The sequence below is a fragment of the Limanda limanda genome, chromosome 3 (assembly GCF_963576545.1).
Source record: "Limanda limanda chromosome 3, fLimLim1.1, whole genome shotgun sequence".
NCBI lineage: Eukaryota > Metazoa > Chordata > Actinopteri > Pleuronectiformes > Pleuronectidae > Limanda > Limanda limanda.
This window is the reverse complement of record NC_083638.1, coordinates 28,644,789-28,672,647: the sequence shown is the minus strand read 5'-3', so window position 1 is coordinate 28,672,647 and position 27,859 is coordinate 28,644,789. Positions and strand designations below refer to the sequence as shown.

The 27,859-nt window shown below is 40.6% G+C and overlaps 1 protein-coding gene across 1 annotated transcript; it reads left to right on the top strand.

The window, feature by feature from the left end:
• Positions 1 to 1,701: 1,701 nt before the first annotated feature.
• Positions 1,702 to 27,859, top strand: slc7a10a (solute carrier family 7 member 10a). The gene is made up of 11 exons (XM_061068364.1): positions 1,702 to 1,813; positions 9,725 to 9,929; positions 11,318 to 11,469; positions 24,500 to 24,625; positions 24,914 to 25,067; positions 25,373 to 25,496; positions 25,884 to 25,987; positions 26,131 to 26,227; positions 26,368 to 26,517; positions 27,490 to 27,667; positions 27,759 to 27,859. The coding sequence occupies exons 1-11, from the start codon at positions 1,702 to 1,704 to the stop codon at positions 27,857 to 27,859; spliced, it is 1,503 nt and encodes a 500-aa protein (XP_060924347.1).

Genomic DNA, 27,859 nt, shown 5'->3' with positions numbered 1-27,859 from the left:
AAGAATTCAAAATGAAGGTTTAAAAGTAAATGGGTGACATGGTAGGCTGCTACTTGATATTGACATTGCCACTCAAAAATTTGAGTCACAGATAAACCTAATCTGGATGTATTTGGACTGTGGGAGGAAGCCAGAGTACCAGGAGAACATCCACACAGGTTAACCTGACACAGAAAGGCCCTGGCACCTAAACCCACAATCTTCCTGCTGTGAGGCAGCACATTCATAATGACAGGTGCTGTCATTATGAATGTGCTGCCTACAGTTTCCATGTATTTGAAAGAACAATAGAGGTTTTAGACTAGTTTAACAGGTACAAGTAATAAGTGGAAAATGTCAAGTGCACAGTCTGTTCTCAGAGGAGATTATACTTTTATTTGAGTTTAATGCTTTTGATGCGCACGGTTAATGGGCTCTTTCCAGATTAAAAAGTTAAAAAGAAAATTGATCTTTCCACAAAAAAAGTTTACTCAGACTATTGTTATCTTTGCAATGCAATTAAAGACACATAACAATTTTTTTTACGCCAAACTTAAAAAACCTGAATTCACAGTCAGTGCTAACACTCTTGTTGTCATCAGTCTTGTCCTGGAAATGCAGTCCTTGGTGGTCCATTGTGGTATCATCAAGTGGCAGTTTAAATATGAAAATGAATCCCCTACTCATTAGAGCCTCAGGACAGAACTGGGAGAACAGCTCCCATGAAGGAGTGTCTTCGGCTGTAAGGCAACTTTGCCATCCATGCCCCTCAGGCCTCCACTTCTCTGACAGGATTTCATGATGGATTGCAGGTGTTGCTCTACTCCTGAAGAGAAACAGGTAAAGAATAGAGCGAGAGCATGAGAGCGAGGGAGAGAGCAAAAACACATGCCCATGATAATGCACATGCTGAGTTACATGTAACATTTACGTACAGAGTAATCGAAAAAGAAGAAAGATCTGCCTTCTGAAAAAGGGCCATGTCCCCTCCTGCGAATTACACCCCTGCTTATTAGTACATTTGATCATTCTGAAGTATTAAGCTCAAAGCACAGCTGTGCTCTTGGTTTATATCTATTCCAACTAGCTCACACAGCCTATAAATCATATATGAAACATAATCTGAGTGATAAGTTACGTAATATTATGTTCTTGGCAACTAACATCTTAAATGTACAGTACTGATCGAACTGGTCTGTGTGGAAGAGAACTCTGTCGACCCCCACTTCAAAAGAATGAGCAGAGGCTCAGATTACAGCAGCACACAATGACAACACACTCAACTGAATCATGTCTGTACACATTTAGAACTGGAGAAGGAGGACCAAACTGCTGATGTGTGTTCAAAGTTCAGCTGGTAGAGTTAAAAAAAAAAAAAAAATCATAATATTGATAAGACATTGAATATTTACATTTCGTATATATTTACATTTGTGTAAAATATAAAAAGTGGTTGAATAAATATCTGTTGCCTAAAATGGACAACGTTCACTGCCCCTTGGTAAAATACATTACAGCTACACGACTAGTGTCAAGTGAGAATTTCATCAGTTTACCTGATGCCAGGTAGCAGCTCGAGTGGAGCGTCGTGCGCATGCGCATGTCCTCCTCCGTTCATCAGTATGATGTTGTAGGGTCGACCCAGAGAGCGGAGCCTGGTTCAGTGTACAGTATCTGGACCGGACCGAGGCGGGCAGAAGGCACATTTGCAAGGCGGAGGAGATGGAGGACAACGAGAGCGAGACAGAGAAGAGGGAGAAAGACTCGTCCAAGAGCGACAGAGTGACTCTGAAGAAAGAAATTGGACTTTTGAGCGCTTGCGCTATTATCATCGGTGAGTGTGTGACTTTGTGTGCAGGCGAGCTGCTGGTGCGGAGCGGGTGGAGACAGTGAGGGAGACGCGAATCAGAGGGGAGAGAACTACTGTAACGTGGCGGCTGTGCAGCTGTTGCTTTGTAGTTGAAGTTACAGTATGTTGGCACAACACTTCTTCTTCCTCAGCGGGTTCAGGTTTAGTTCTGGTCCTGAGCTGCTGTTAGGATACCGAGTGGATCTCCCTGCAGTTTCCCTGTGGAGTTTCTGAATGGTACGTTGAATTATGGCACTCAAACTGCCAAAATACGCACCGAGGGTCGATTTTACGCACGGATGCTCCTCCTCTGATGTCTGGATCCAGTCCGGACTCCTGGCTTTTTGTTCATATGTGGAAACGGTTGCATCATTCGGTGATGTTCTGAAAATGGGCATGCTTACGTGGCTGGATCTTCCTACGTACCGCTTGAAACGCAAAAAGCAGATCCTCCGTGTGGTTCTGTGCCACAGCTGAGTTTACGCTCGAACTTTGACTGGGTTAGGGGTTCGATTTCCCGAGTAGTCTCACCGGCATTAATGCAGTTCCATCCAGTGACCAGCTATGACCAGCCTATACCATAAATGTACTTTTACTGCAGAACAGTAACTGTACAAAATGTCTGTTTGAAGCAGGAAGTTGTTAACTATGCAAACCATATAGCGGTAACTGGACGTATTGAACGATGCCACAACAGTATTTAGTGTAAACAACTTCAGCTGCAACAGTAAATCTACCGGTTATTCTTTATGTGTTATTATAATGTGACATTAATGCGGAGGCCTCCTTAAAGCAGCAGCTGCAGATGATAAGCGGTCTGGGTTTGGATGCATACAATATCTAGCCTCTATTTCTGGAGTCAGGGGGAGGACACGCGTCTGACTTAATGAAGGCTGTCATGAAGTTATTTTAGTCTGTTCTTCGGTTAAGAGACTTTATCTCACCTCTTTGTTATTGTCCAGCATTGATTGTTAACCGCACCTTGTAGAGTAGGGTAACACTGCTGTTCAGAAATCGGCATTGTGCCCTTTATCCTTTGTTAACATTGTCAGACAGTTTTCCAAAACCTAAGTTAGATTAACGCCTTGATTAGTTGCTACATGATGAAAATAAACAGAAATGTTCCAACACTGCTGTCTTGAATGTGCCTGGGGGCTTTCTTCATTCTCAGGGTTTTATTGTACATCTTGAGTTAATTAAACTGGCCTAACTTTCAGTACAGGCACGATTGGACAAAAATTGTCATGAGACACATGTAGTTAAAAGACAACGTATTGTATATAACAATATACAGCTTGCCCTAACTTAAATAACAGTTGCATGATTGACACAGTTAATGGTGAATAAAAGGCACTTATATGGTGCTTTAGTCCTAACAGCCGTTTAAAGCACTTTACACAATGAGTTGCATTCACTCCTACATACGCATTCTATATTGCTTCTCTGTTACATCCCATCCATGCACTGACTTATATTAACTGCTCAACAGGCTGCATCTGCAGCACTGGCAGCAGGTGAGTTAATGCAGTTGAAGTCCTTCTGATTGTGAATGGTCGTTTCGTCGTTGGTGATGCATTTGGAAGACTGAATGAATGAGGGAGTGGATGAAGAGATAGCCTAGCCCCCTTGACTTGAGGTTGTCATTCATCAGCGTTACAGATGTTTCAGCTTGCCTTCCTGTCAAGCACCAAAGGAATACAATTAAAGTCTGTCTTATGATTCTGCTTGCTCTCTTGTGTGAGCAAGTAGAATCATAAGACAGACTTTAATTGTATGCCTTTGGTGCAAGCTTAGTATCATGAGGCATTAGGAATGTGCCACTTAAAACCTACAGTATTCCCATGACTTCAATAAGTCTCCGCTGTGCCTCTGCAGACAGCCACCGACTGATAAGGTTGTAAACCAAGAGTAGGCGCACTTCTCCAAATCAAAGGGATAGCACAACAAACCAATATAAATAGAATATGAAGCCAGATTATGGACATAATATACTGTAGATCTGGTGGTTTCTTTTTGTTTTAATGTATGAATATAAACAGGTTCATTATTACAAGTAACAAACACGTTACATGAGATCTCAGTGGAAGGTACGACAAAAAGCACAATCTGTTTCATTCAGGGAGATTTACAAAGGAAAAGGCAACAGGGTCAATGTAACATTATCATTTTTATCTCAATGCCTATTGTGCTTTGATAAAAACTGTAGATGTACAATTCTCATGCTCCACTCTCAACGTACAGGACACCCACAGTCAGAGAGCTCTAATGGATATGAAGTCTAGTTGGTCTATTTTACGATTGCAACAGTGAAATGAATGATCAAATCACTCTGAGATGGAGTCACGTGTGTTCGGCTAGTGCACACCAACAACTTGAGTGATGCAACGAGAGACGGCCTACACACAGCCTCACTCTGGTGAGGTGGAATGTTGAAGCTGTCAGTGTGGCTGTTAGCTGCTGCTTCACTGAATGTAACTACTAATGCTACTGCAAACATTTGGAGCTACGCACCAAATCAAATTTAACGATCACATTCAGTAATAACATCTACAGCAAACGGATTGTACTTCAATCACACTTAATAAAGTGAAGTGTCCTCTTTTGGGTAACTTGAAGCATTACTCATATTCAGAACTGTTCATCCTAACCAAAGCTTGGCAATGTGAACCACCAATGTGCAAATAGAAGTAAGGGGCGGGGCCGCTAACAGGCAGGTAAATTAACCAGTTCAAGTGAGGATTGTAGGCAAAATGGCCAAGAAAGGTTAGAGCCCTAGGGCTTGAATAAACGACACACGATCCAGCAGGGAATGAGTGTAAATACAAAGAGCTATTCAGAGAATAAGGAATAGGTGAGTAGGTGGGTGGGGAAGAGTCAGGTGCTTGTTTAGGAAAGTCAGTGCTACTGAAGGGCAGTGGCAGTGTCTGAAATGGCAGGAGAGTTATTTTGTGTCTCAAATTGGTTTGTGCACACTGTGTACTCACTGGCACAGTGTGTATATTCTCACGAAGAAGCGCTCCAAATCAATCACAGCCACTATGCACCCACTGGAAATAATGACTGTATATATACAGTATATATACAGTATATATATATTCTAGAAGGAGCATAGTGGTGATTGGATAGTGAGTGAATTTTCATTTTTCTGTGAACTATCCCTTTAAACCACCACCTGACCTCCTCTGTTGGCTGCCATTTTCACATATTTGAAAATATGTTGGTGGTCTTTCCCTTCCACAACGTATAGGGCTACTGTTGAGATTGAGAAGAATCTTTTTGAGAGTTTTGAGTCCCACCATCCAGGTACTTATAGTGCTCTGCAATGTTGACATACTTTTGTCTAGCACATTTCACACTTTGATTTATAAGTCGTAAAGCCAGTCTCTGTTTTTCATATTGCTTGTCATATCCTTTTAGTGTTTTATCATTTTAAGTGTTTTTCGGGCAGGTGAAATATTCAACTCACTTTTATACTGCATTATTATTTTGGGTCTTGCGTAATATGTCCTTGTGTACATTTTTGTTGTTGTTGTTTGTTGTACAATGTACTCTTCTGCAGCTGCTGTAGTACTTTGGGCCAAGACTCCCTATGGGACAATAAAGTATATTTATTTTTTTCCTAAAAATATTGGAAATGCATGAATAGACAACCGGTAGATTAGGTAAAGGCAAATTAATGCGTAAATTAAGTGTGACAATATGGTAAATATATCTGATCTGTGAATAGGAAACAAGTTACTGCACCTAAGACAATAAGTTTCTGTAGTTTAGTTTTACTTTCACACAGAGGGCTGATTGGGTGATTTTTTACCCTTCTCCATGAACATTACCTCGCCAATGCAGGGAGGCTGAGAGGGTCAGTAGGACTCTGATTCATGCTTTCAGCTATGATGCCAAACTTTATGACATAACAAACACAACACACAGGCATTATATAACTGCTCTGCATCTCACCACGGCCTCCACAATCAAATCTGACAGTGATAAATGCACTGTTCAGACCCCCTCTCTTGCTCTGCATCATTAGAAAGCACTCAGAGCTGTTCTGACAGGGAAGCTGCGATTGTGTGCCCCACTGGGCTTTAAAACCCATTTAGCTGTTATATTGGACGGATATATATTTATTTTTTGTTAGGCCCCTTTTGTCCTAATGTCCGTCAACGAGGGCAAAAAACATGCAAGACTGTGCAAAACATTTTTTGCTTGGACAGCTGCTAATGTGTTAGTTTTTGTTTCATCTTTTTTTCCCCTCAAGATGGTGTTGAAAAATGAGTGCCAGGATGGATTAGAGTGCGTGACATGGTCACTTATTAGTCTGTATCTCAGCCAACTGAGCCATCAGGGAACATCTCTTTACACCAGATTGGGGGACAGCTGAGCAGGGACCTAGTGACTCATGTTTCCACCATGTCACAAGCCCTAATTGGCTTGACCAGCTCGATTTAAAAATATGTCCACTGTCATAACCCACCGTACATAATTTATATGCATTGTTATGCAAGTAGCTTAACAAGTCCAAAGGTACTGATTTCCTTCAATGATGAGTGTATTTAATAAAGCCAGATTTGTGTGGCTGTGGCTAAGGAGGAGAGCGGGTCGTCCACCTTCCAGAAGGAAAGCGGTTTGTTCCCTGTCTCCCCCATTCTGCGTGCTGAAGTATCGGTGGGTAAGATCCTCAACCCCAAGTTGCCCCTGACATTTGTGCTGGCAGTGTATGATAGGTGTTTTTAACAGAGAAAGTGCTCCACATTAATGCACTGTGTGTGTGTGTGTGTGTGTGTGTGTGTGTGTGTGCTTTGAATGGGTATTAACACTAGAAATACTGATATATTTGTTACTTCTTCCTATATCAAGCCTAAAATACATTCCTTTCATAAGGGATTCATAACATTATCTAAGTAATCATTGCCATGTGATGAGTTAGATATATCGGTATTTTTTTACTCCATGATATTTGTATTTAGGAATGAAACGATAACTGTTTTTATGGTTTACTGGTATGAAATTCCTGAGAGTTACTTATACTGTTTAATTTTATTAACAGTATTTACGATGATTATTTGGTGGATACTGACCAGCAGCAATCAAATCGTCAGCAAATCTCCAGCATGTTGTGTGTGTTGTAAACACGTGGTGGAAGGAGCGGCAGGCAGGTGTGGGCTGTAACAGCAGCAAAACTCTGGAAAGCAATCTCTGGCCTTAGCTAACAATGCTAACATCCACTGTCGCTAAATTACGTGCATAGAAACAAGATGTCGACCTTTGATAATTAATTAAAATACTATCAGAATTTAAATTGTTGTAAAGGCATAGCTCTTCAGTGAAGATTAAACGTGAAACGGAACGTTATACAAAACGTAAAAACATTCAGCTAATAGCGCTCTGTACCGTCTATTTTTATTATGATTATACTGAATGTATTTTATATGAAAACAATCTGACGACAGAATGTAAATAGTTAAACAAGAAGTCCTGCAGTCGACTATTTTGCTATAATGAAACACTGAGGGTACAGACCAGAGCTTCAGTCTACTCAGACGAGGCTGTGCATGAGATGGTCGACCAAACATGGCTAGATTCAACCCTTTACTCCGTATGGTTGTTTAAGCCGTGTTCTTTCTATTGCTATTCCTCTTGCACCCTATATAAGAAAAAGGAATTAAGGGAGATTGCTCCTGATCTAGATATATGAAAACGTTTCATCTCTCATACAAGCTATTTAACTTCTTACAATGTCAGTGATGTCACTGTTCATCAATGCTTCTTGCTGTTGCAACAACAGGTATAGTCAGTGGAGTCACCTGAGATCAGGTGTAAACAGCTGCTGTTTCGTGAGTCACAGAGGGTCAGGTTTAAATGGTTGTTAAATCTCCTGGGAAGAAGGTGTTTTTTTTAGGCGGGGGGGGGGGGACGTTGTGTTGTAGACATCCTCCTCTGTCAAGGGATAGTCTCTATACTCCGGTTTCATACCACCTGTCCTCCCTATGCAAGATATGTTAATGTTGTTGCAGCAGTGGCCTTTTTCCTTCATGTGTAGGTAAACTTCGTCTTAACCTGAGGGATTGACCCTCCGGTGTTGAGTCATGTAAATTAAGTTCATGGCCTTAACCACAACCCCTGAAACTTCCCACCAGTCAGAACTAAAAGACTGAGGGTGCTGCCCTGAGGTAGCTTTGATGTTGTGCCTTTGGGCATTCAATGAAAATTGTGCTATCATAATAATATTTAATATTAATGTTAAATAATAACTTTAATAATAACCCAGAGGTAGCTTTAATGTCAATTAAAAACATTGTCAGTTGAAGGATATAGAGTTCTTCGCAGTGTAGAGGTTGGCAAAATTCACACTTATGAAACATTAATGACGAAAGCATATGTGTGAAAATAATAAAGGTAAAACACAAATCAAACTTATAAAACATCACACTAATATAATTTAAACAGTCCTGTGCATAGCCGAGTATAATAAGCCCAGTTTTGTTACCATTCAATGAAAAGGGGGAAGGACTTTGTGTTATAGCCGCCCTTGCTGACGTCCTTAGGCAGGCTCCCTGCCTGTTTGGAAAGTTTAAGCAGTCTGCTTCAGACAGGCCTGCTTGGAGGTTGGAAGAGCTTGGGTCGGGAGAATGTCTCCCTGATTGGGTAAGCAGGTGAAGTGATAAGGAAGAGGGAGAGATACCCACCTCTCCTCAAGAAGAAGTGAGTAGAAAGAGAGAAAGCAAAGGGGGAACTGGAGTTGTATTGGCTTGGTGACCTCAAAGGCCTTGAGGCACACAGTGACCAATATCAGCCGGAAGTTGGGTCCAGGGGCAGGTTTCACACCTATGTGTGAAGATGAAGGATCATGGGAGACTGAGTTTTAGAAGCTCTCCCTTCTCTTAAGGAACAATGCAGACACGTGGTTGCAGGCTTTGACTACAGATGTAGGCCCAACTTTTGTTCACAATAGTAGGTCTCAACATGTATGAGAGGTTAGACATCCAGAAGTTTCTACAACACAACTAAGTCAAGCTGCTCTCAATTGTAATATTCTTGGATTACAATGACCTTGACAATAGAAAGTCATCACAAAAACCTCTGACCTTACTTATTGATGTGTATCTAAATATGTTACCGGTTCTGCTGTTACATTTAGTGTTTGTGAGTGTCAGCCATATATTTACTCTATCAAATATAATAAAACAAAAATGGTTGAAACCAGTGTCACACAACGCAGATATATATTGTTGATTTAAGGTGTTGTTTTAATGAAGTCACTAGATTAAACATAAGTCAGCTGAAATAAATCCATAGAGACCTATTTGAAATGGCTGGAATGTTTTAATAAGCCTTTTAGGATTTCTTGGCTGTTTTGTTTTTTCTTTGTACAACCAAGTTTTAGTTTTCATCCTTTTGTCGTTGACCACAAAACCTTGAAATGGTCGATGGAAAAGGTTCAAATATAACAAGGGATTTTTTAACTGGGAAATTTAGTCAGAATCTGAAGTCTGAGAGAGCAAATGTTATTTAAAGGAGTAGTTAATCCCAAAATGAAAATTCACTCATTATCTACTCACCGCTCCATGCCTCCATACTGCTCCTGTGGTGTCACCCAAGTGTCCGCAAACCACGACATTCATATACGACTCGAAACAAGGTAATTTACACCTTGTTTTATGCATAAATGTCCTCAGATATCGTCAGACGAGGTGCATCCAGGGACCGTCAGAAATGCTAACGTCTGCTAGCCACTTCTGTTGGACTTTAAAACAGATAATGAGTAGTTAATGAGTAAATTTCCATATCTGGCTGAACTATACCTTTAACGTACCGAGTGTGGTAGCATTTTGTGTAACCACAGGCACTCTTGTTTTACAATGGTTTGTAAATAATGTTAATCTTTGCTTTTCTCCTCAGGGAACATCATTGGCTCTGGTATATTCATCTCACCTAAAGGAGTGTTGGAACATGCCGGCTCAGTGGGGCTGTCACTCATCGTCTGGGTTTGTGGAGGGGGGATCTGTGCCCTTGGGTCCATGTGCTATGCTGAGCTGGGTGTCACCATCCCGAAGTCTGGAGGAGACTATTCATATGTGACAGAGATCTTTGGCGGGCTTGTTGGGTGAGCACTGTTGTTTTCATTTTCTTTAAACTAATAAGTCTGACATTAATTCAGCTTTGAGAAGTTTAATATTAATATTGTTATGGACATGCTTCTAAGGTAAATTTGAGGTTTGGTTTAGAGGACAGCTTGTCTGGAACCAATCCCCTCTGAAGGTCTTGTGACTTTCATATTGTCATGTGACATGTCAGCTGATCATAGAGTGTTATTATAAATCTGCTAAGGTCAAGCATGTCCAGCACCATGCATGCCTGTGGAGGAACCTCTTTGGTCCTCTGTGCACTTGTCTTGCTCACTCATTCGCACGTGTACAAAAGGCAGGTGATTTTCTTTTTCCATTAAACCTGGCAAGCAACAGCCACCACAACAGATCAGAAATAACCTCCCCATGTACGGAGGCTTGAGTCCCATGCAGCAACCACAGGTTTGGTTCTCTCCCTCTAACCTTACGTTTGCTGTATGTCCCCCGCTCCCCCCCCCCGCCTACAAAACTTAAATTCTATCTTCTTTTTTTTAAACAACCCACCTTTTGAACAAGAATCAGTTTTAAATGCTCAATTTTAATTATACCCCTACATGTAGCAAAACAAATAAATATTTAATATTAGCTCTGGATAATCCATAACTATATTACACCAAACAGGCATTTTATTTTATTCCGGTTTGCTTGGTAACTGGCTAGGGACCACAGATCAAATTCACCCATACAGCTAACATTGGCTCATTTACAGTATTTTGTCTGTTGATTAATGAGCACTTTTCCAATGAAATAAATAAACAAAATGAGAAAAATAAAAAGGAAATCTGACAAAAATCCACAGGAGAGCTCAATAGTTGCAGAGTCATTCAGAGCAAGGTGAGGCATACATTCTGGTTCCTACAATTTCCACCAGCTAAAGAGGGCCAGTGTCTCCTCATGTTACTTCTCCAATAACTAATGCAAGGATACTTTTAAGCAAGTCATCAAGGCCTGATTGCTGCAATGCTGTACAGAAATGAAAAGTAGGAAACTGTGGTTGCAATGACAGGGCTCAGTACAAGTGTGTGTGAAATCAGGATGTAGGGGACAGGGAGGCCTCTTTCCTTGTCACGTTAACAGTCGACACCCAACACCTTGTAGCTGCATCTTCTCATTATAAATCTTTGTATATAAAATATTGCCTCACCTCTGCCAAGAAGGTTATGTTTTTAATTTCCATTTTCTGTTAATTAGCAGATTATCTAAAAAACTGCTTAACCAATTTCCATGAAATTGTGTGGAGGGATAGGTCACAACCCAAGGAAGAACCCATATCATTTTGCAGCCGATCAAAATAAATGTGCCGATCCAGGATTTTTTTTCACTTTAACATGAGCTAGGGCATCAACCTTGTCTCTTTGTCTTGCAGCTTCCTGTTGTTATGGAGTGCCGTCCTCATCATGTATCCGACCACACTGGCTGTCATCGCACTCACCTTCTCCAATTACGTCTTGCAGCCAGCCTTCCAGGACTGCCTCCCTCCATACATCGCCACCAGACTCCTCGCCACGATCTGTATCTGTGAGTCACAAACAAAAAGTCTTTTAGTCCAGATGAGTTTAAGTCATAATCATTAGTTATTTTGTTTAGTCTATGAAGTTTGTGTTTTTATTATATTTATGATGAAGCTCCAGTCTCTGTATGTGGCCCTTATTTCTTAATGTTCAGTCATTGTAACTTATACTAATCAAATAGTTATTCTGTCGATCCTAAACTGACAAACAAACTTAAAGGTCCCATTGTATGAAAATTCCACTTTTGTAGTGCTTCTACACGTTAATTTGGGTATCTGGCATGTCTACCGTCCCAAAAACTGTGGAAAAACACAACTCCCGCGATCTGGTGTGGTTTCTCTATGTCAGGAAGTATGCGCTAGCGAGCGTCCAATGGGGTTATGGGCATTCTTTACGTCATTGGAAGTTTTACGTCAGCGCAGAGACCCCCACCAACACTCGACCCACCAATCGATGGAACCACAATAGATTTAAGAACCACCCACTTTATTGACCGTCCATCGGTTTGCGCCGCGATTGCATTCTTGCGAGCCTTGTAAACACTTGGATAAGCTATCTAGCAGCATGAAACGAATTCGACCACCGAGAGCCACCGCGTAGCCCATAGCCCGTAGCCTGGAGCCCGGGAGGCGAGAGCCCGGAGCCGGGAGAGTGAGCAGTTGGTGTTTTTTCCAGGTAGGAGCTCGGAGCTGCTTCACTGTGTTGATGCTGTGGTTATGCTGCCTCAACTGGATGTGACTTTGTTGTTGTTAGCAGCAGCAGCTAACGCTGGCTTCTGTGTGTGTGTTTTGCCCCGGTGGAAGCAGCATGTATGAATACAAAACAGCTTGCTGCTAGCGACGCTAACGCTAGCCTAGCGTTAGCTGCGGCACCGGCACCTCCGTGCACCGCCGCTGTCGGGTCCGGGATGTCCCGGTGAGGGCTCCTTGGAGGTGCCGCTGTTAGCTCCGGGGACGTCCCAGTGAGGGCTCCGGGACGTCCCGGTGAGGGATCCTCGGAGGTGCCGCTGTTAGCTCTCGGAGTCTAGCTTGTGTGTGTGTATGTTTGTGGCGTCCCGGGCATGCAGCACGTTTACATAGAAAACAATGCACTCGGAGGCTAACCCGACTCGTAGCTTCTGTGTGTGTCTGTCTTTGTTAGAAACTAGCATTGGAACGTGTTCAAGGAACCCCCCCGGTCTCCGGTTGCATTGTACCGGTGCCGGTGGGCTCGCTCAGCGCCAGGGTGGCGAAGCGGAGGAGGAGGAGGGGGGCAGAGAGCTGCACATTATAACTTTTGTGGCTCTTACAGATTTGCTCCACGCAGCCCGAGCTGCACGAACCGGTGCCGGTCACCAGCAGCTCGCTGCCGCCTCCGTCGCTCGCTTTAAAATAGACTCATACCCGGGGTTTTAAGTGCATTTCGCCGCAGAAGTTGCAGCAGTGTTAGCTTCCAAGGCTAGCCCCCACATCCCTTTGCCTGTGTGTGTCTGTGTCTATCTGTGTGTGTGCGTGTGTCTGTGTGTGTGTGTGTGTGTGTGAGCGCTCAGATACAATTATATACTGTATACACACATATCTAATGCATGTATTTAAATAAATGTACATCCTTATCAGAGGGTGTAGTAGTTTTAAAATTGTAGCTTCAATGAAGAAACACAACAAACAAATACAGAAATATGTGCAGGACAGTGACTTAAAATTATTTTAACAACCTTACATATGCTAAGGAGAGATTTAAGACGTGAAAGTGGATGTGTGTGTGTGTGTGTGATTGACAGGGGGGGGCGGGGCGGTGAGAGAGGGGGGGGGGGGACTCAAAAGAGGTCAATCTTAAGAGGGCTGTTTTAGACAGGGTAAAAAGGCTGTTGTTTTAAATGATCCTTGTGGTATTTTGACCAAAAAATGTTACAGACATTTCATTAAGACCCCAAGGAACCATATCAACTGTGGTAAAATGGGCATACGAGGGGACCTTTAAAACACATGGAGTCCGATGCAGAAGAGGGTATTTCCATGGCACAGGCTACGAAATACTGTCAGATGTCACAGAGTGATTTTTTGATACAGAATAGTTTGCTCCCATTACAACAAACATTGGCATGATCCTTTCATTGTGGGGCTATAGAAAAGTATTCAGTCATTTTGTGACATCAACATATTACCGAGTGCACTTTAAATTCTATGCAACATTACATATTACATGTTAAATCTCACTTAGGTAGCATTTTCAGCCTTTCCCAAACAAAAAACAAAGTATGCACTGCAAGGCATTATTCCACTACAAAAAATAGCCCAGTCTGAACTGCTAATCTCTCTTTTACAGTCCCATACAAAATGTCTCCAAAATTCAGTTTGTGCAAGAGATGTCCCCTTAAAGTAAAAGGAATATACAGTATCTACATTATGCTGTCCAACAACAAAATAAATGAAAATGTCTGGGTTATTCAATTAAAATTCAAAGAGGTCCAGTTAGAGAGAATTTCCTCAAGCAAAGGTCAGAAACACCATAATGTGTAACTTCGAGATGATTCAGTGCCATTTATTTTAAAGTAGCCTATAGTTGTATGAACGTCTGTATGAAGTATGACAAAAAAGAGAGTACAATTCAAAATATTTTAACAATGTTTATTATTTATTTTCACACTGAACTGGAGGGAACTGTCATAATAAAATAATAGTAAATATTTTTTCTTTTTTTTCTAGTTTCAAGTAAAATAAGGTTTGCATTTAAAAACTAAATAAAAGACTTTTGAAAATGGCATCTTAAAATAAACTGCTTAATTTGTAGAATATATAAATCCATTAATATTCTTAATATATAACTACATTACACATATAAGCATCTCAACAAATATTAACAAACAGCTTTAACTTTCCTCCTTGTTCCCACTTTCTCTGGATCAGTGGATGAAAGTAAACTCTACTGGGTGCTGCCAGGATTTACTAACGTGAAGACAAAAATGCATTTTTGTTTGCCTTTGATCGAAGAAATACTTAGCATTGAATGATGTTAGATCATAAATAAGTGCTCAGCAAACGAGCGAGACAAACCTGTTCCCAACTGGCTATATAGATATTAATCAAAGAAAAGGGAAAATTAAACTGTACAGGACAAGTCCAGCTACTTTCTTGTCATGGCTTGAATATATTACGAGACTGTAATTATAGTTCACAGTAAGCTGACAACATTGTCCTTTGAGAATTACTCAACAAACGTTGAGCTCAATTCCAGTCTCTGATCAACGCCTTCCCTTGAAATGTGGGAGAACAGCAATATGTTCCAAGAAGCTAATGCCAAAAGCAGTCTGTGCATGTATGTGGGCGTCATGCCAGCCAGTTTGGTCTTGTTTGCTCTGGATGGAGTAAAGGAAACAGGGGTATGGACAGGAAAGGCTTAGCAATCTGTGCATGAGAGTGTGTGCATGTGTCAGGCTAGCTTTAGCATTAACAGAGCACACCTTCACTATTTTTAGCGACAGAATGTTACAACTGCTGCTTGGTTAGGCCAGTCGCCCACTCTGTGAGTGTGATTGTGTGTTGTACCAGTTTGTGTGTGTGACTGCACACGTGTGTGCCCGTGTGTCAGTATCATAGTCAGACTACATAATGGTGCCAGCCTTTGAGGACGCCGCTAATGAGAGGGTGTGTCTACGCCATTGTGCATTGTTTCAGAGGGTCTTCGTGATGCTCCTGTCACTGAGCACCATGGAAACAGGATATGGGCAGGACACCTTGCAAATCAAAGATGGGGACTCCAATTGGCCAGATGACATGCTGGTTGCGTGTTTAATTTCCCTATTGGCTGCTTGGTACCACCCCCCATCCTCCTCTCTGGTCCACAGCATCACACTTCAGAGCGACAGGGACATTGTAGTCAGCTGTCTGTAGTTGAATGAGCTTCTGTATGCATTTCTGAAGCTTTATCAGCAACTTGAGCAGCAGAAGTGTCAGATTCTGATCAGATGGAGAGGATACTTCTGTGAGCAGCACAAGAATCATGGATGATAAGAGAAATACATATTAAAATGTCTTTCCAAACTTTTGCTTCAACATCCTAAAATACAAAAGTTGGTGTAGGTGAAACCTGTGACTCCTCTATAAGCTGTGTGTGAAGATAATAAACTGATGATTGTTATAATCCCCACCTTCAGCAATATCTTAGAGCAGAGGATGGATTTCTATTTTCATTCCAAAGTCACACATTCTTTTAGCCTTAGGTTACAGCTCTGGATGCAATGAGACACTTTGCACATGTGCTTATCTTAAATGCTTCAGACATAAACCATATACACCATCTTCTGACAAATAGATAAGGAATAACATATTACTAATGATTTATACTGATACAGATTCAGGGTATCGCAATTAGCTTTAATTAAGACGAGAAAGAAAATGCACATTTCTCCATTTATATACAAAAATACACAGCCCCATTAACAGCTGACTTGCTAAAACCTCTACTTTTAACAACATCGTCAGACTGCAACTAAAAAGCCATTTATATAGTTATATAACATTGTTGAGTGTTTCGTTGTTTCAGAATGTATTATGTGCCGCCTGAGATCAGTGTTAGGTGACTTTAGGAAAGAAATGTTTCCGCTTTCAAATATAAATTGTTAACACTTCTCAGCTCTGTGTTGACAGATTTTCTGAAACACTCGAGGAGAGTAAGTGGATTAAATGTTAACTGCACTGCTGAGTCTTACTGAAGCTCCTGTAGAGTCAACAGAGATTTTCCCAGCTAAAGGTCCACGAATGCGAGTCAGCCTAGATTACAAACAAGACAGCACTACACACACCAGCTATCGACACTATAATGTATAGTCTCAGTGATCCATGCATCGATTACACATCCCAACTCACTTATTCTGAGGAGAAATAACAGTATCAGCTTCTGCTGTTCATTCCAGCACAGCATGGTGCCAATTTAAGTCTCCACATGTGTGTCTGCCACGTCAGTTCGCTGGTGCAGCAGAGGAAGAAAGAGAAGGAATAATATGTTTCAGCCAACCAGATGTTACATTCCACAAAAACAAGCCTAAGAAATTATACCATTATTCAAATAAATATTCAAACTGCCCTTTCCATTTCATTTGAATTTGTTGAATAAAAATCCCGATGATCCGAGCAATCATTCAAACCTAATTTGAATTTCAATCATTTATATTCTAGTTATGGTAGAGTTGTAGAGACAGAGAGTGGTACGCAACAAAGGTCACCCATGTGACCCACACTGGAAAGTATTTTCAGTTGTAATCTGGATAGCAAAATATGGATCACGTCTGTGTTTACTCATCTCTTCTCTCATGACGTCTTTCCAGCAATTCATGCATGTTGGGATGAACATATGGATATGGAACCCTACGTCTGTATTTACACATCTCTTGTCACATGAAGTCTTTTCAGCCATGCTTGTGATGATGAATGTGCCGGTGTGAGTGGTGTCAGCAGCACTCACAGTCAGTAGCACAGAATAGTACTGTCACGTGTTTCAAAATTAGGGCCTTGTGCCTTGAAAAGCATAGTTTCTGTACAGTAAAACGCTTCAGAATCTCGACACAGTTCGAAAGATCGGTATTGAGTCTTCCATCCCTACTCTGGTCACGTATGATAGGTTTCCCCATACTTCAATATTTCCCATCTGGCAAACACTGATTCTAATGCATCAAACCTAAATGAAGGGAAAAGGTGATTATATCTCCAACATGAAAATTAATGAAAAAACGTATCTGTTGAAGACACAAAGACAATCAAATGTAAATACAGCACAGTAACAAAAACCTGCCATCTAAAGGAAAGACGAATGTCCTTGTGGTTTCTGACTTTAACAAACTACACACATTGTCTACACACAACTCTGAACTACAGAAGAACAAATAAAAAAATAAAAATAACTCCTGTCAACCACACAGCAAAATCAGCATACCCAAATTAACACTGTAAGAGTTGATCTTAACACTTTTAAAGTGACTATATGGGTCCACACCTCAGAGTGTTAATTTAACACTTTTTCGAGTGTTGGTACCTTTAAGGCCAATTTACGGTTCTGCGTTTTTGAAAAAACGGACAGATAAGACCGCCTCTTCCGTCGTGAAACGACCTCTCCGAGCGCTACGGAGAGCTTTTCGTACAGGTCTGATTTTTCTAACTTCTCCGTGTTGTGTCGGAGACCCGACCGACAGCTCTTGGCTGTGATTGGTCCGCGAACGACATCATTTCCGTATGACGTCATTTCCGTACGACGTCATTTCTGTTCGACGTCATTTCCGGACCTGTAACTTCCTGATTCACAATAAACACAACTACGATTCTACGATTAATGTGACATGTGTGTTAAGCCAGCGGAGTTGTCCGGCTGACGGTGGCTCGTTCGAGCACTGAGGGCATGTGTGCACGGTCACAGACGGTTATAACGAGCTTTCAAAACGGCGCTAGCAGGCTAGCGGGCTAGGCTAGCCACCATGCTAACTACGGTGGTAACAGTGCAAGAACCCGCCGTCACGACTTTAATTCCACTTCTATCATGACACTGTTTCTATAATACCGTCAGGTTAGAAGCAAACACTGGGTAGTAGTTAGTGCCGGGAGTCCCTGCTGACTCTGTGTGGAAGCTGGGAGGGGAGCTAGCTTCAAGCTACACGGAGCTTCAAGCTGTGGAATCAGCAACACAGTTCGGAAACAAGACCGGGGAACCGCTGCGCTAAGAAACGATAACATCAGCATCTTGACCTGCTGGGTGTCACTTTATTTAGTTCTGTTAGTTGCCATGGTTCAGTGTGTGGGACGCAAGCTAACAGATGTAAACAGAGACACGTGGACTTCTTCTTCCCAAATGGGGTAGGCTTCTCTGAGCTCGTCTTCCGTTGCGCCACCTATGGGTTTGGCGGTGAATTTTACACCGCCAAACAGTGGTCGGATTAGTAAAAATCAAAAAGACTCTTCGCCCCCCCGTGGAGCCCTCTCCGAGAAACGGAGAACGTAGAAGTATATAAGAGCCTTTACACTAAGTTAGTGTAAATTTGACTCTTTTTGGAGTTAAAATTTAACACTGCCTAACACCAACCGGTGTTAGTTTTTTTTAACACACTCTTCTTTTTTTACACTACTTAGTGTTAGCAATTAACTCTCTCAGAGGACTATATCTTAACACACAAGTGTTACCCCCATATCACTTAAAAGGTGTCAATATAATTCTTATATATATATATATTCCTAAAAAAAATACTTGGAAAATAAACTTTGCTAAAATAAAAAGGTAGTCATGTTTGGCAGTTTAAAAACCTTTATTTTCAAACTTGCACCACAAATATTAGAACATGCAACAGTAAGGCACAATGTATGTCCTCTCACTCTCATTCCCTGTAACATGGATGCAGCAGAAGTTGTTGGCTGTTCAAAGATTCAAACTCAAAACATCGAATGTGTCGGCATCAACCTCAGTCTCTGATGTGTCAGTCAAGCTGAGCACACCTTCAGTCACAAGTTGGGCCTGCAGACTAAATTTGTCTATTACTGGGAAAAATAAAAAAAAATAAAGTTACATTAAGTTTATGATCAACCATGTCATTTAAACATTTAGAGCATAAAAGCTTAAAAACCAAACAGACACACTACAAAAATGAAAATATTCTCTAAAATGGCCTATAAGGCTTTTTTTTTTAAGCCTTAAATGTGTGGAGACAAACCTTCTTGAAGAAACTTCTGGAAGGCAAAGTTTTCATCAATTTGTGGAATTTTGATATATTTTTGGACTCCTCCGTATTCCACCTTTGCCAGCATTTTCTACATGAATTCAGTGAATTAAAAGAGAGGATAGCTTAGCCCATATAATAAAAATATCTTACCACAAGAAATGCCAGGAGACATTAATGCAGCTACACATTTTAAAAGACAAGGCACAGAAAAAAAATATTCTTAGTTATTTTCATGTCATTGAGGGAACCCACATTGAAGTGTCTCCCAAGATAAACCATATGACACTTAGAAATATAACTCCCTCTCAAATAATAGTGATATTTCGGTGTGACCCAGTAAAAAGACATCGTGCTGTTTTGGCACTGTAAACATGAGCAGGCTTGCTAGCGTTAGCACCACTTTAGCACGCTAGCTAGCAACTCCGAACCATTAGCATCATCTTATCACGTTTTATATCTATGGTTACAAAGTGCATGACTCATGTTACAGTGAGACCAGGCATGCATGCTAACCTCTAGCTCATTAAGCAGGTGTTTGGGTGGTGAGTAACAGCGTGACGAGTAAATTTACCGTGGCTCACCATTTCAAAATGACCGGTTGCCCGAAGAGTAATATTAATATAAAATACAATATTATCAGATACTACTTCATGTACTTACCGAACAGTGTAACCGTTAAAAGTTGAGACGTAGCTCTATCTTCAGCAAACCGATTGACACCCAGTCGAGACTGAACCTGCTTCAGCAGAGCGGTGTTCGTATGGTGTAGGGGGGGGGGGGTGACGTTAACACTTGAGGTGTGAAATACAGGATCAGAGTTTATAGTAAGAATTTCGGAGTTAATATTTAAACATTTACACTTAGAGATTTGATTTAGTGACACTTCCTTTTTACACTCGGTTTTGACAACAACTATTTATCGACTGAGAGTTAATTATAATGGATTAACTCTATCCAGAGTATAATTAACTCTACTAGTGTATGTCTAGTTTAACACCAAGAATTCAACTCTTCTCAATTTGCTGTGCAGGAACAATATTTTGACTTTTGCTGCGAGCTGATACAAGTCTAGTTGTTGCCCCAGAGCAAAACGGTGCAAACCCAGGAATGAACGTGTGAGTTCACCCACAAATGAACTCACACGTCAAAAGACAATCAAGTTCGTATATTAACTTGTGACATAACTATGTGTTGCCTCATATGTCAATTGGTCTTTGCAGACCTCTTAGCTTTATTTACTTTAAGAAGTTAGATTTGAGGTGTGAATGGGAGTTCACATGTACAAAGATGAACAGTAATGACTTAATGCAGCTTTCCTTTTATACACTACTACTCTGCATAGCTAACTGTACTATGCCGTCATCGTCAGTATGTCTATGTGTATGTCCCCCAAACAAAATTCAGTGTATGTAGAGTAGTCTTTAGGGATTCTCGGGTCAGATATCTTGTCGTTGGCAGACAGGATTTGGAGGTTATTGCCAGTTCAGTGATTCCAGTGACCAGGAGGAGGCGTTCCCATGGTTGAAGCCCCCTGATATATCACAGTTTGGATCAGAATCCATTAAAAGTAAAAGCAGTAATAAGTTTAGTATTCTAGTGTTGAGGCAGCCTTCAATAGAAGTCGTGACAGCAGGACACAGATTTACCTGCGCTGTCACTTTCAAAGACAGCTGGCACCTCCTTCCTGTCAGGGATAACACAGAGGGGAGATGGGGGGTGTTTCACTGAAACACAGGAACGGAAATGTGTGTAACACCCCAAGGGTAATTGACTATAAAACACTGTAGTGTTGTGGGCAGGAGAAAGCTCTGCCCAGTGCCACCAAATCCTCCTGCCAAAAATGCACGTGTGTGTATGTGAGTGTATCCGTGCCAGCGGAAGCAGTTTGTTCGGATTTCTGTGGTAGGAGGGCAACCTTGCCTCGTTGATGGATGACATGGTTGATAACACCCCTGCCCATATACGTGCGCACACACACTGCTGTGCTACTCTTGCAGGAGACTAAACTTGTGAGTAAAAAAAAACAGAAATGAGACGCCAGGAGAGAAAGTAAGAAGTACAGTTTCAATAAGATATACATAGAGGAGAGAAACAAGACAAAACATAAAGATGAAGAAATCATAGACAAGGGACGGGGCAAAGAAAGACGAGGAGTCTAGTCAATCTTGTCAATCGTGGATAAAGGCCAAGGTAGGGGTGCTCACAAACTATATGAACTTCACCACCCATAAGGCACATTCAGCTATTTCCAGTTGATATAGTACATAATAACAGTGGGTATACGTTAATGTACTTTTTTCATAAATACCAAACATTACCACTGAGTGGCCAAGCTAACCAAAAAAGGTCACTGCCTCCGGACATTTACAAGAAAAGATGTGTATTGGCTTAATTAATTAATGTTTACACTAGATTTGGTTTTGGGCAGCCTTACTTTTGTTGAGCACTCGGGGGGGGGGTGCAGTGTTTCACATAAATCAACCAAATGTGTTTTATTTCCATAGAAAATAAATAGATGCTGGCGCCTAAATTTAATGTTAAACTGAGGTTTGATAATTAGATTGTATACATGTACAGAGTTGGGTTGGCTGTTGTTTTTTCAAATTAAAATCGAATAAACTTAATTGTTTCCGTAGGAAAATTTGTCTTGTGCCCAAGATTTGTCGGACTGGTTTGAATTTATGTCAACCGGTTTCATCGACACTCATCGTTATGACAAGGTTTTGCAAATTAAAAAGTCACCACATCAGCAGACAAATGGTGTGCCAATGATGTTAAAGCTCTTAATCCAACTTGTATTATTTTCAGTGTTGTAGTACTCAAGTCCATGAGTTGTGACTCGACTTAAGTACAGGTGACTGGGACTTGAGCATTGACTAATTTCAGACAGAGGTTGAAGACATACTTTGGCATAAGATATTGATCGTCATGTGAATAATGTAATTATTCAATTTCATTCAAGGGTATGGACGTATGGCACAACATCAAACCCTAAAGAGACTTGCTGAAGAGACGCCCGATTCACGTCTTTAAGGGCCTTAATCTTTGACTCAGGAAGAAACTGGTCAGAAAGATAACAAACAGCATTTCTGAAAGGGTCGTATGATATTATTTCTAATAATGTCTTTCAGAATCAAATTTGTGGTACAGTGGTTACAGAATAATTAATTTATATAATATAAAAATAAAATAAAACTATGCAAAAGTTTTCCAAATTCCTCTCTGTGCTGGCCCAACTCATACACATCACTAGGTTTACCTGGGAAGCCGGCTCTTGAGTTTCAGGCAGCTGGAAGACCACTTGTATCCACTCTGATTGGCTCAAAATGAATTCTGCTCTTGAAAAAACAAAAAATATCTTCATGGTTTTACCATCATTATCAACAAAGCTAGTTAGCCATGCTGCTTCCAGTTGCCCAATTTAGCACATGGTCTTCTTCTTCTGGTTAGTTTAACAGTTGATGTATATAACAGTTGGATTACTGCCATCTACTGGCAAGTGACTGGTGCTTCTCCATTTTCTTTGTGTGCAGAAAATAGAAAAAGCAGTCTCTAAAGGCTGCACATTTACTGACAAATATCGCTGTACGATTGTTTGTGGATTGTGTCAGAAGAAATACAAGTAATGTGACATTTTGCTTGTCACCAATCACAAATATATTGAGTTGTTTATGAATAATGAAATACCTGTTGTTATAGAGGCACAGATGCAGATGTTTAGATACAAATCACTGCATTTATTTGTGCATTATGTTTTGAGCTACGTAACTTGATATCTGTTTTTTAGTGTTGTGACACACTTTTAACAGTCAGTCTGAGGGAGCAATTTGAGGAGCAGGGGCATACATGATGACTTCCTACAACATACACACACTCTCTATGCAAAGAGGAAACAGAGGGTAGGAAGTCCTCAATTCCTTCTGTCTGTTTGTCAGGAAAGATGTTCTTTTTCTTCTACTTATTTGTGCTGACAGAAGAGGATTGTAGAGGATGTGAGAAAACATAGTACCATAGCATCACATGACTGTAACAGTCCTATGTACAATACGAATGAATTTATATACGGCAGACAATCATACTGGTATATGGAGATTGATTGTTGCAATTATTAAGGACACAGAACCTTTCAAAAGATGATTATAAAATGGCACTTAGAGTTTACGGTCAGTTATTAATCTCTTAATAACAGATAATTGGGCAATCAAGATCAATTTTCTCTTTTGCGATTTAAAAAAAATGGTGATAATTATCTTAATATAAGGCATATTGAAGTTTTCCATTTGATTTACTTCCTGTTTTTCATATCAACGTGTCTGTTCATTAACCAGCCCTTGTGGACTTCTGAGGCCTTGCAGAAAAACATCTAAGTTACGATGAATTTCATTCAATCATTCTGATATTAGCTGACCACTTTTATTTTTCAGTTAAAAATCTTCATCCTTCACTGTAAATGAAATTACACAAACATGTTAACATTCTAACTTTTCTAATGACAGTACAAAAAATGCGTACAGCAACTGACTTTAGATAAGTTCAGAGGAGCTGACACCAATCTAGTGTATTTGGGACTGCAAGTAAAATCAGCCTTCCCTAGCCTAACCTAAAGGAGCTCTTTATATCTACATCATTAGCAGGTCCTCCTTCAAGGACTCTGCCATGTTGTTTTTTACAGTGTTTCACATACCCCCATAGTATAAATTGTTATTCAGGTCCATACGAGGGCGTACTGTGGGCATGTTACTGGGCATCACAATTACTCTCTCCCTCTGCTCCAATTTCACTGAATCTTGAAGCATTATCCTTGTATTTCAACACGAAAATAGCTTAGAGGGCTGCACAGACCCACAGATACATGAGACTTTCATGTTAGGCTACAGAAGTCACAAGTGTTTTTCTATATAATTTTTTTAGAATAGGCTTAACAAGTATAAAACACATGCCCTCTTTGTACTGAAACTAACTTTGGTGGTTAAATAAAGTCTTTTGTGTCCTGCACAAAATGTCACCACAAATAAGATTGACTTGAGTTTTTCACACATCCCTCACTTTCTTTTCCTGTCTATACATATGTATGTCTTACACAGTCTACATTCAGCATGTTTAGATCTAAAGATTTCAGATTTTTTAAAATCATACCCAATAATACACAGAGGCAGTATTGTGGGCCTGAGCTCTCCACTCGTCAAACCAACTGATGCTATGAACACAGAACTAGTGACATTGAAGTTAGACTTCAGCTGGTGAATATCAAACTTCAACACATCCAGCTGGTGAAAAACCCTGCTGCTTTTCCCGTGAGGTTCAGGTCTTATTTCATAAAAGTGTATTTATTTCTTCTCTTTGTGTATTTGTGTGTGCACAGTGTTCCTGACCTGGGTGAACTGCTCGAGTGTACGCTGGGCAACCAGGATCCAGGATGTTTTCACCGTAGCAAAGTTGCTCGCGCTGGTACTCATCATAGTGGTGGGACTTGTCCAAATATGTAGAGGTACACACACATTGTTTTTTTGGTTAGATGGTTATTCACAATTTCATCAAGAAAGGGGAAAATGTGATTTGATAATTTTTCACTCTCAAGTTCTAATTTGGATAGAGCTATACTGTACAGCCACCTGTTTAATCAGTTAAAAAGTGGTGTTAAGTATTAATACATTTTGAAGCCGATAATCTGTGAATTACATTTTTTTACTCTTCTATTTGAAACGTATGAGCCACACAAGGTCATGACATCATTACTGTTTCAACTTCTGCTGATTTTCATCTCGCCTGTCTCCAGGTCACTACGATCACCTGCGCCCCAGTGTGGCCTTTGAGTTCCGTCAGGACCCGTCAGTGGGACAGATTGCTCTGGCCTTCCTCCAGGCCTCCTTTGCCTACAGCGGCTGGAATTTCCTCAACTATGTCACAGAGGAGATTGTGGAGCCACGCAAGTACGGCACACACACACAGACACACACAGACACACACACACACAGACACACACACACACACACACACACACACACACACACACACACACAAAGAATTTTCATATCTCTTCAGTATTTTATATGAGCTAGTATACAATAGACATCTATGTCTATACTGTGGAACATTTTATATACTAGAACTATAATAGTCATTTTAATTCATTAATTATTTTCTTGTTTATATTTTTACATAATGTCTTGTTTAATGCCCTGTAAAGCCTACACAAAGCTTACTCACAGTATATCATTATTGTTCTCAATATCAGAAACCTGCCTCGTGCCATCTACATTTCCATCCCACTGGTGACCCTGGTGTACACTTTGACCAACATTGCCTACTTCTCCTCCATGTCCCCTGAGGAGCTGCTGGCCTCCAATGCTGTGGCAGTGGTGAGCTTATACCAGTTTATTTACTGCTTAACAAGACTGGCAGTTGTCTGGAAATATAATCACTGAAACTGTTGAGCCTCTTGAGGCTGAAATTCATCGCATGAGACAGCGCCTCAAGCCATTTATTCAATCAGTAAATAAGTCAATATAATTATTTATTTATGTCTCAGAGGAAAATTTGGTGAAACGGTAATATGAGGTCAGTTTGTGACTTTTTTATTTCATCAAACTGTAAAAACAAGTTGAGTCCTATCTAATAAGGAAAAAGTAAAAACTATTTCCTCTGTACACTCAAGAACTCTCGTGAAATGAATCACAAATCAATGAATAGGTCAAACAATCTGTAGAATTCAATGATATAATACATTAGTCACTGTGTTGTTCCAGACATTCGGGGAAAAGCTTCTGGGGATGTTTTCCTGGGTGATGCCGATCTCGGTAGCACTGTCCACCTTTGGAGGAATCAATGGATATCTGTTCACCTCCTCCAGGTAGAACACACATACACACGTTGGTTTCTTCAAACAAACTACATGCCAAATAGTTTGAATTACCTTATGTGCTCAAAATAACACCTACAATGTCTCTCAGTAGAGCGTATGCCGCCTCTTAACACAAATGGGTATGTTTGTAGATTGTGCTTCTCAGGGGCCAGAGAGGGTCATCTGCCCTATCTGCTGGCCATGATCCACCTAAAGAACTGCACTCCCATCCCCGCCCTGCTGGTCTGTGTAAGTACTGTACCGCCAGGTTTGTCTATTGTTTCAAAAGTAAAAGGGAAAAGAGAGTCCCCATTTTCCCCATGATGCAAATTTGTATGATTTTTAAATTGGTTCAATATATTATTGATCCTTGTGTTCATGTCCCACAGTGCGCTGCCACAATATTCATCCTGTGTGTTGGAGAGACACACAACCTGATCAACTATGTGTCCTTTATCAACTATCTGTCCTATGGGGTAACCATCGCCGGCCTCCTCTACCTTCGCAAGAAGAGACCCAACCTACTCAGACCCATCAAGGTACACTAACCCATGACACACATAACCATGATGAAACAAACAAGATGTAACTTAAGACGTTGTCAAGACAAGAATCCCAGAAAAGGTTCGGGAAACTGTGCTCTCAAATCTCGTCTTTCCAATTTTACATGTGACAAATGTCTGGAGTAATGAATTCAGACATTTGCATTCTTACAAACAGCCCCTCTGGAAAATTGCAGGAAAATGTCCAGAGTTTCGTTTATTTTAGCTGTAAGAATAAACACACTGTTATCTAACTATCAAGTCATAAGTCTCTACAGTTTACTTCAAAGTAACTGAAACAACAAAACTCAGCCAAAACTAATGCTCCAATATTAACCTCTCAACTCATTGTCTGTAATTGTAAGACTTGTGCCACATATTTATGGATTGATCCTTACTGATAAGTGGCAGTGGTAGTTAAAAATATATTAAACAGCATGAACATTTCAAAGCTGAATAAATAACGTTAAGCTTACCTTCCCTTCAATTTTCCTAATGACTATTTTTCTTTAGTTTCAACATCTAAAAGTCTATGTGATTTATGATTGTTGTGGCCACATATGAGTGTAGACTGACAGCTGTCATCACTGTGAGTTATAACATTTATGTCAGACATAGCTTTAATTTGTCATTTACTTTTGTCATTTACTTTTGGTAAATGACAACATTGGCGGTGGAGAATATTAGAGTGCCCCCTAATGTCTCAAAGGGAAACTACATGATAATGTTTGTGTGTGGTATTCTGACAGAGGAAGAATAACACATACATTATTTTCAAAATAATAAACATATGAAGTTATGAATGATTTTGTCCTATGTATATATTGTTAATTGTATATATGAAAAAGTATGAGTTTCCAAATGTGTAATTTGTATCAAATGTTTAATAATGTGTCTCAGATGGAGAAATGGATGGAATGAATCAGTGACTGGAGTGAAATCCTGGGTTTATGATTTTGTTATGTGCAGGTGAACCTGTTGATCCCCATCACCTACCTGATTTTCTGGGTAGTGCTGCTGTGCTTTAGTCTCTACTCTGAGCCGGTGGTGTGTGGCCTGGGCATGGTCATCATGCTGACCGGAGTCCCTGTGTACTTTGTGGGGGTTCACTGGAGGAACAAACCCAAATGGATCCACATGGTAGTCGGTAAGTTGCTGTGACACTGTAGAGTACATATTGAGATTATATGAAGTTGCTCCGGCTTTTTAAAACACCTACTGTTGGCTTTGTTTTGCAGAAAAATGCACTTATGTGGGCCAGAAGTTGTGTTACGTGGTGTTTCCTCAGGGAGATCCTTCAGAGACTGAACCCCTCACTTCCTCCAAAGCCACGGACTGA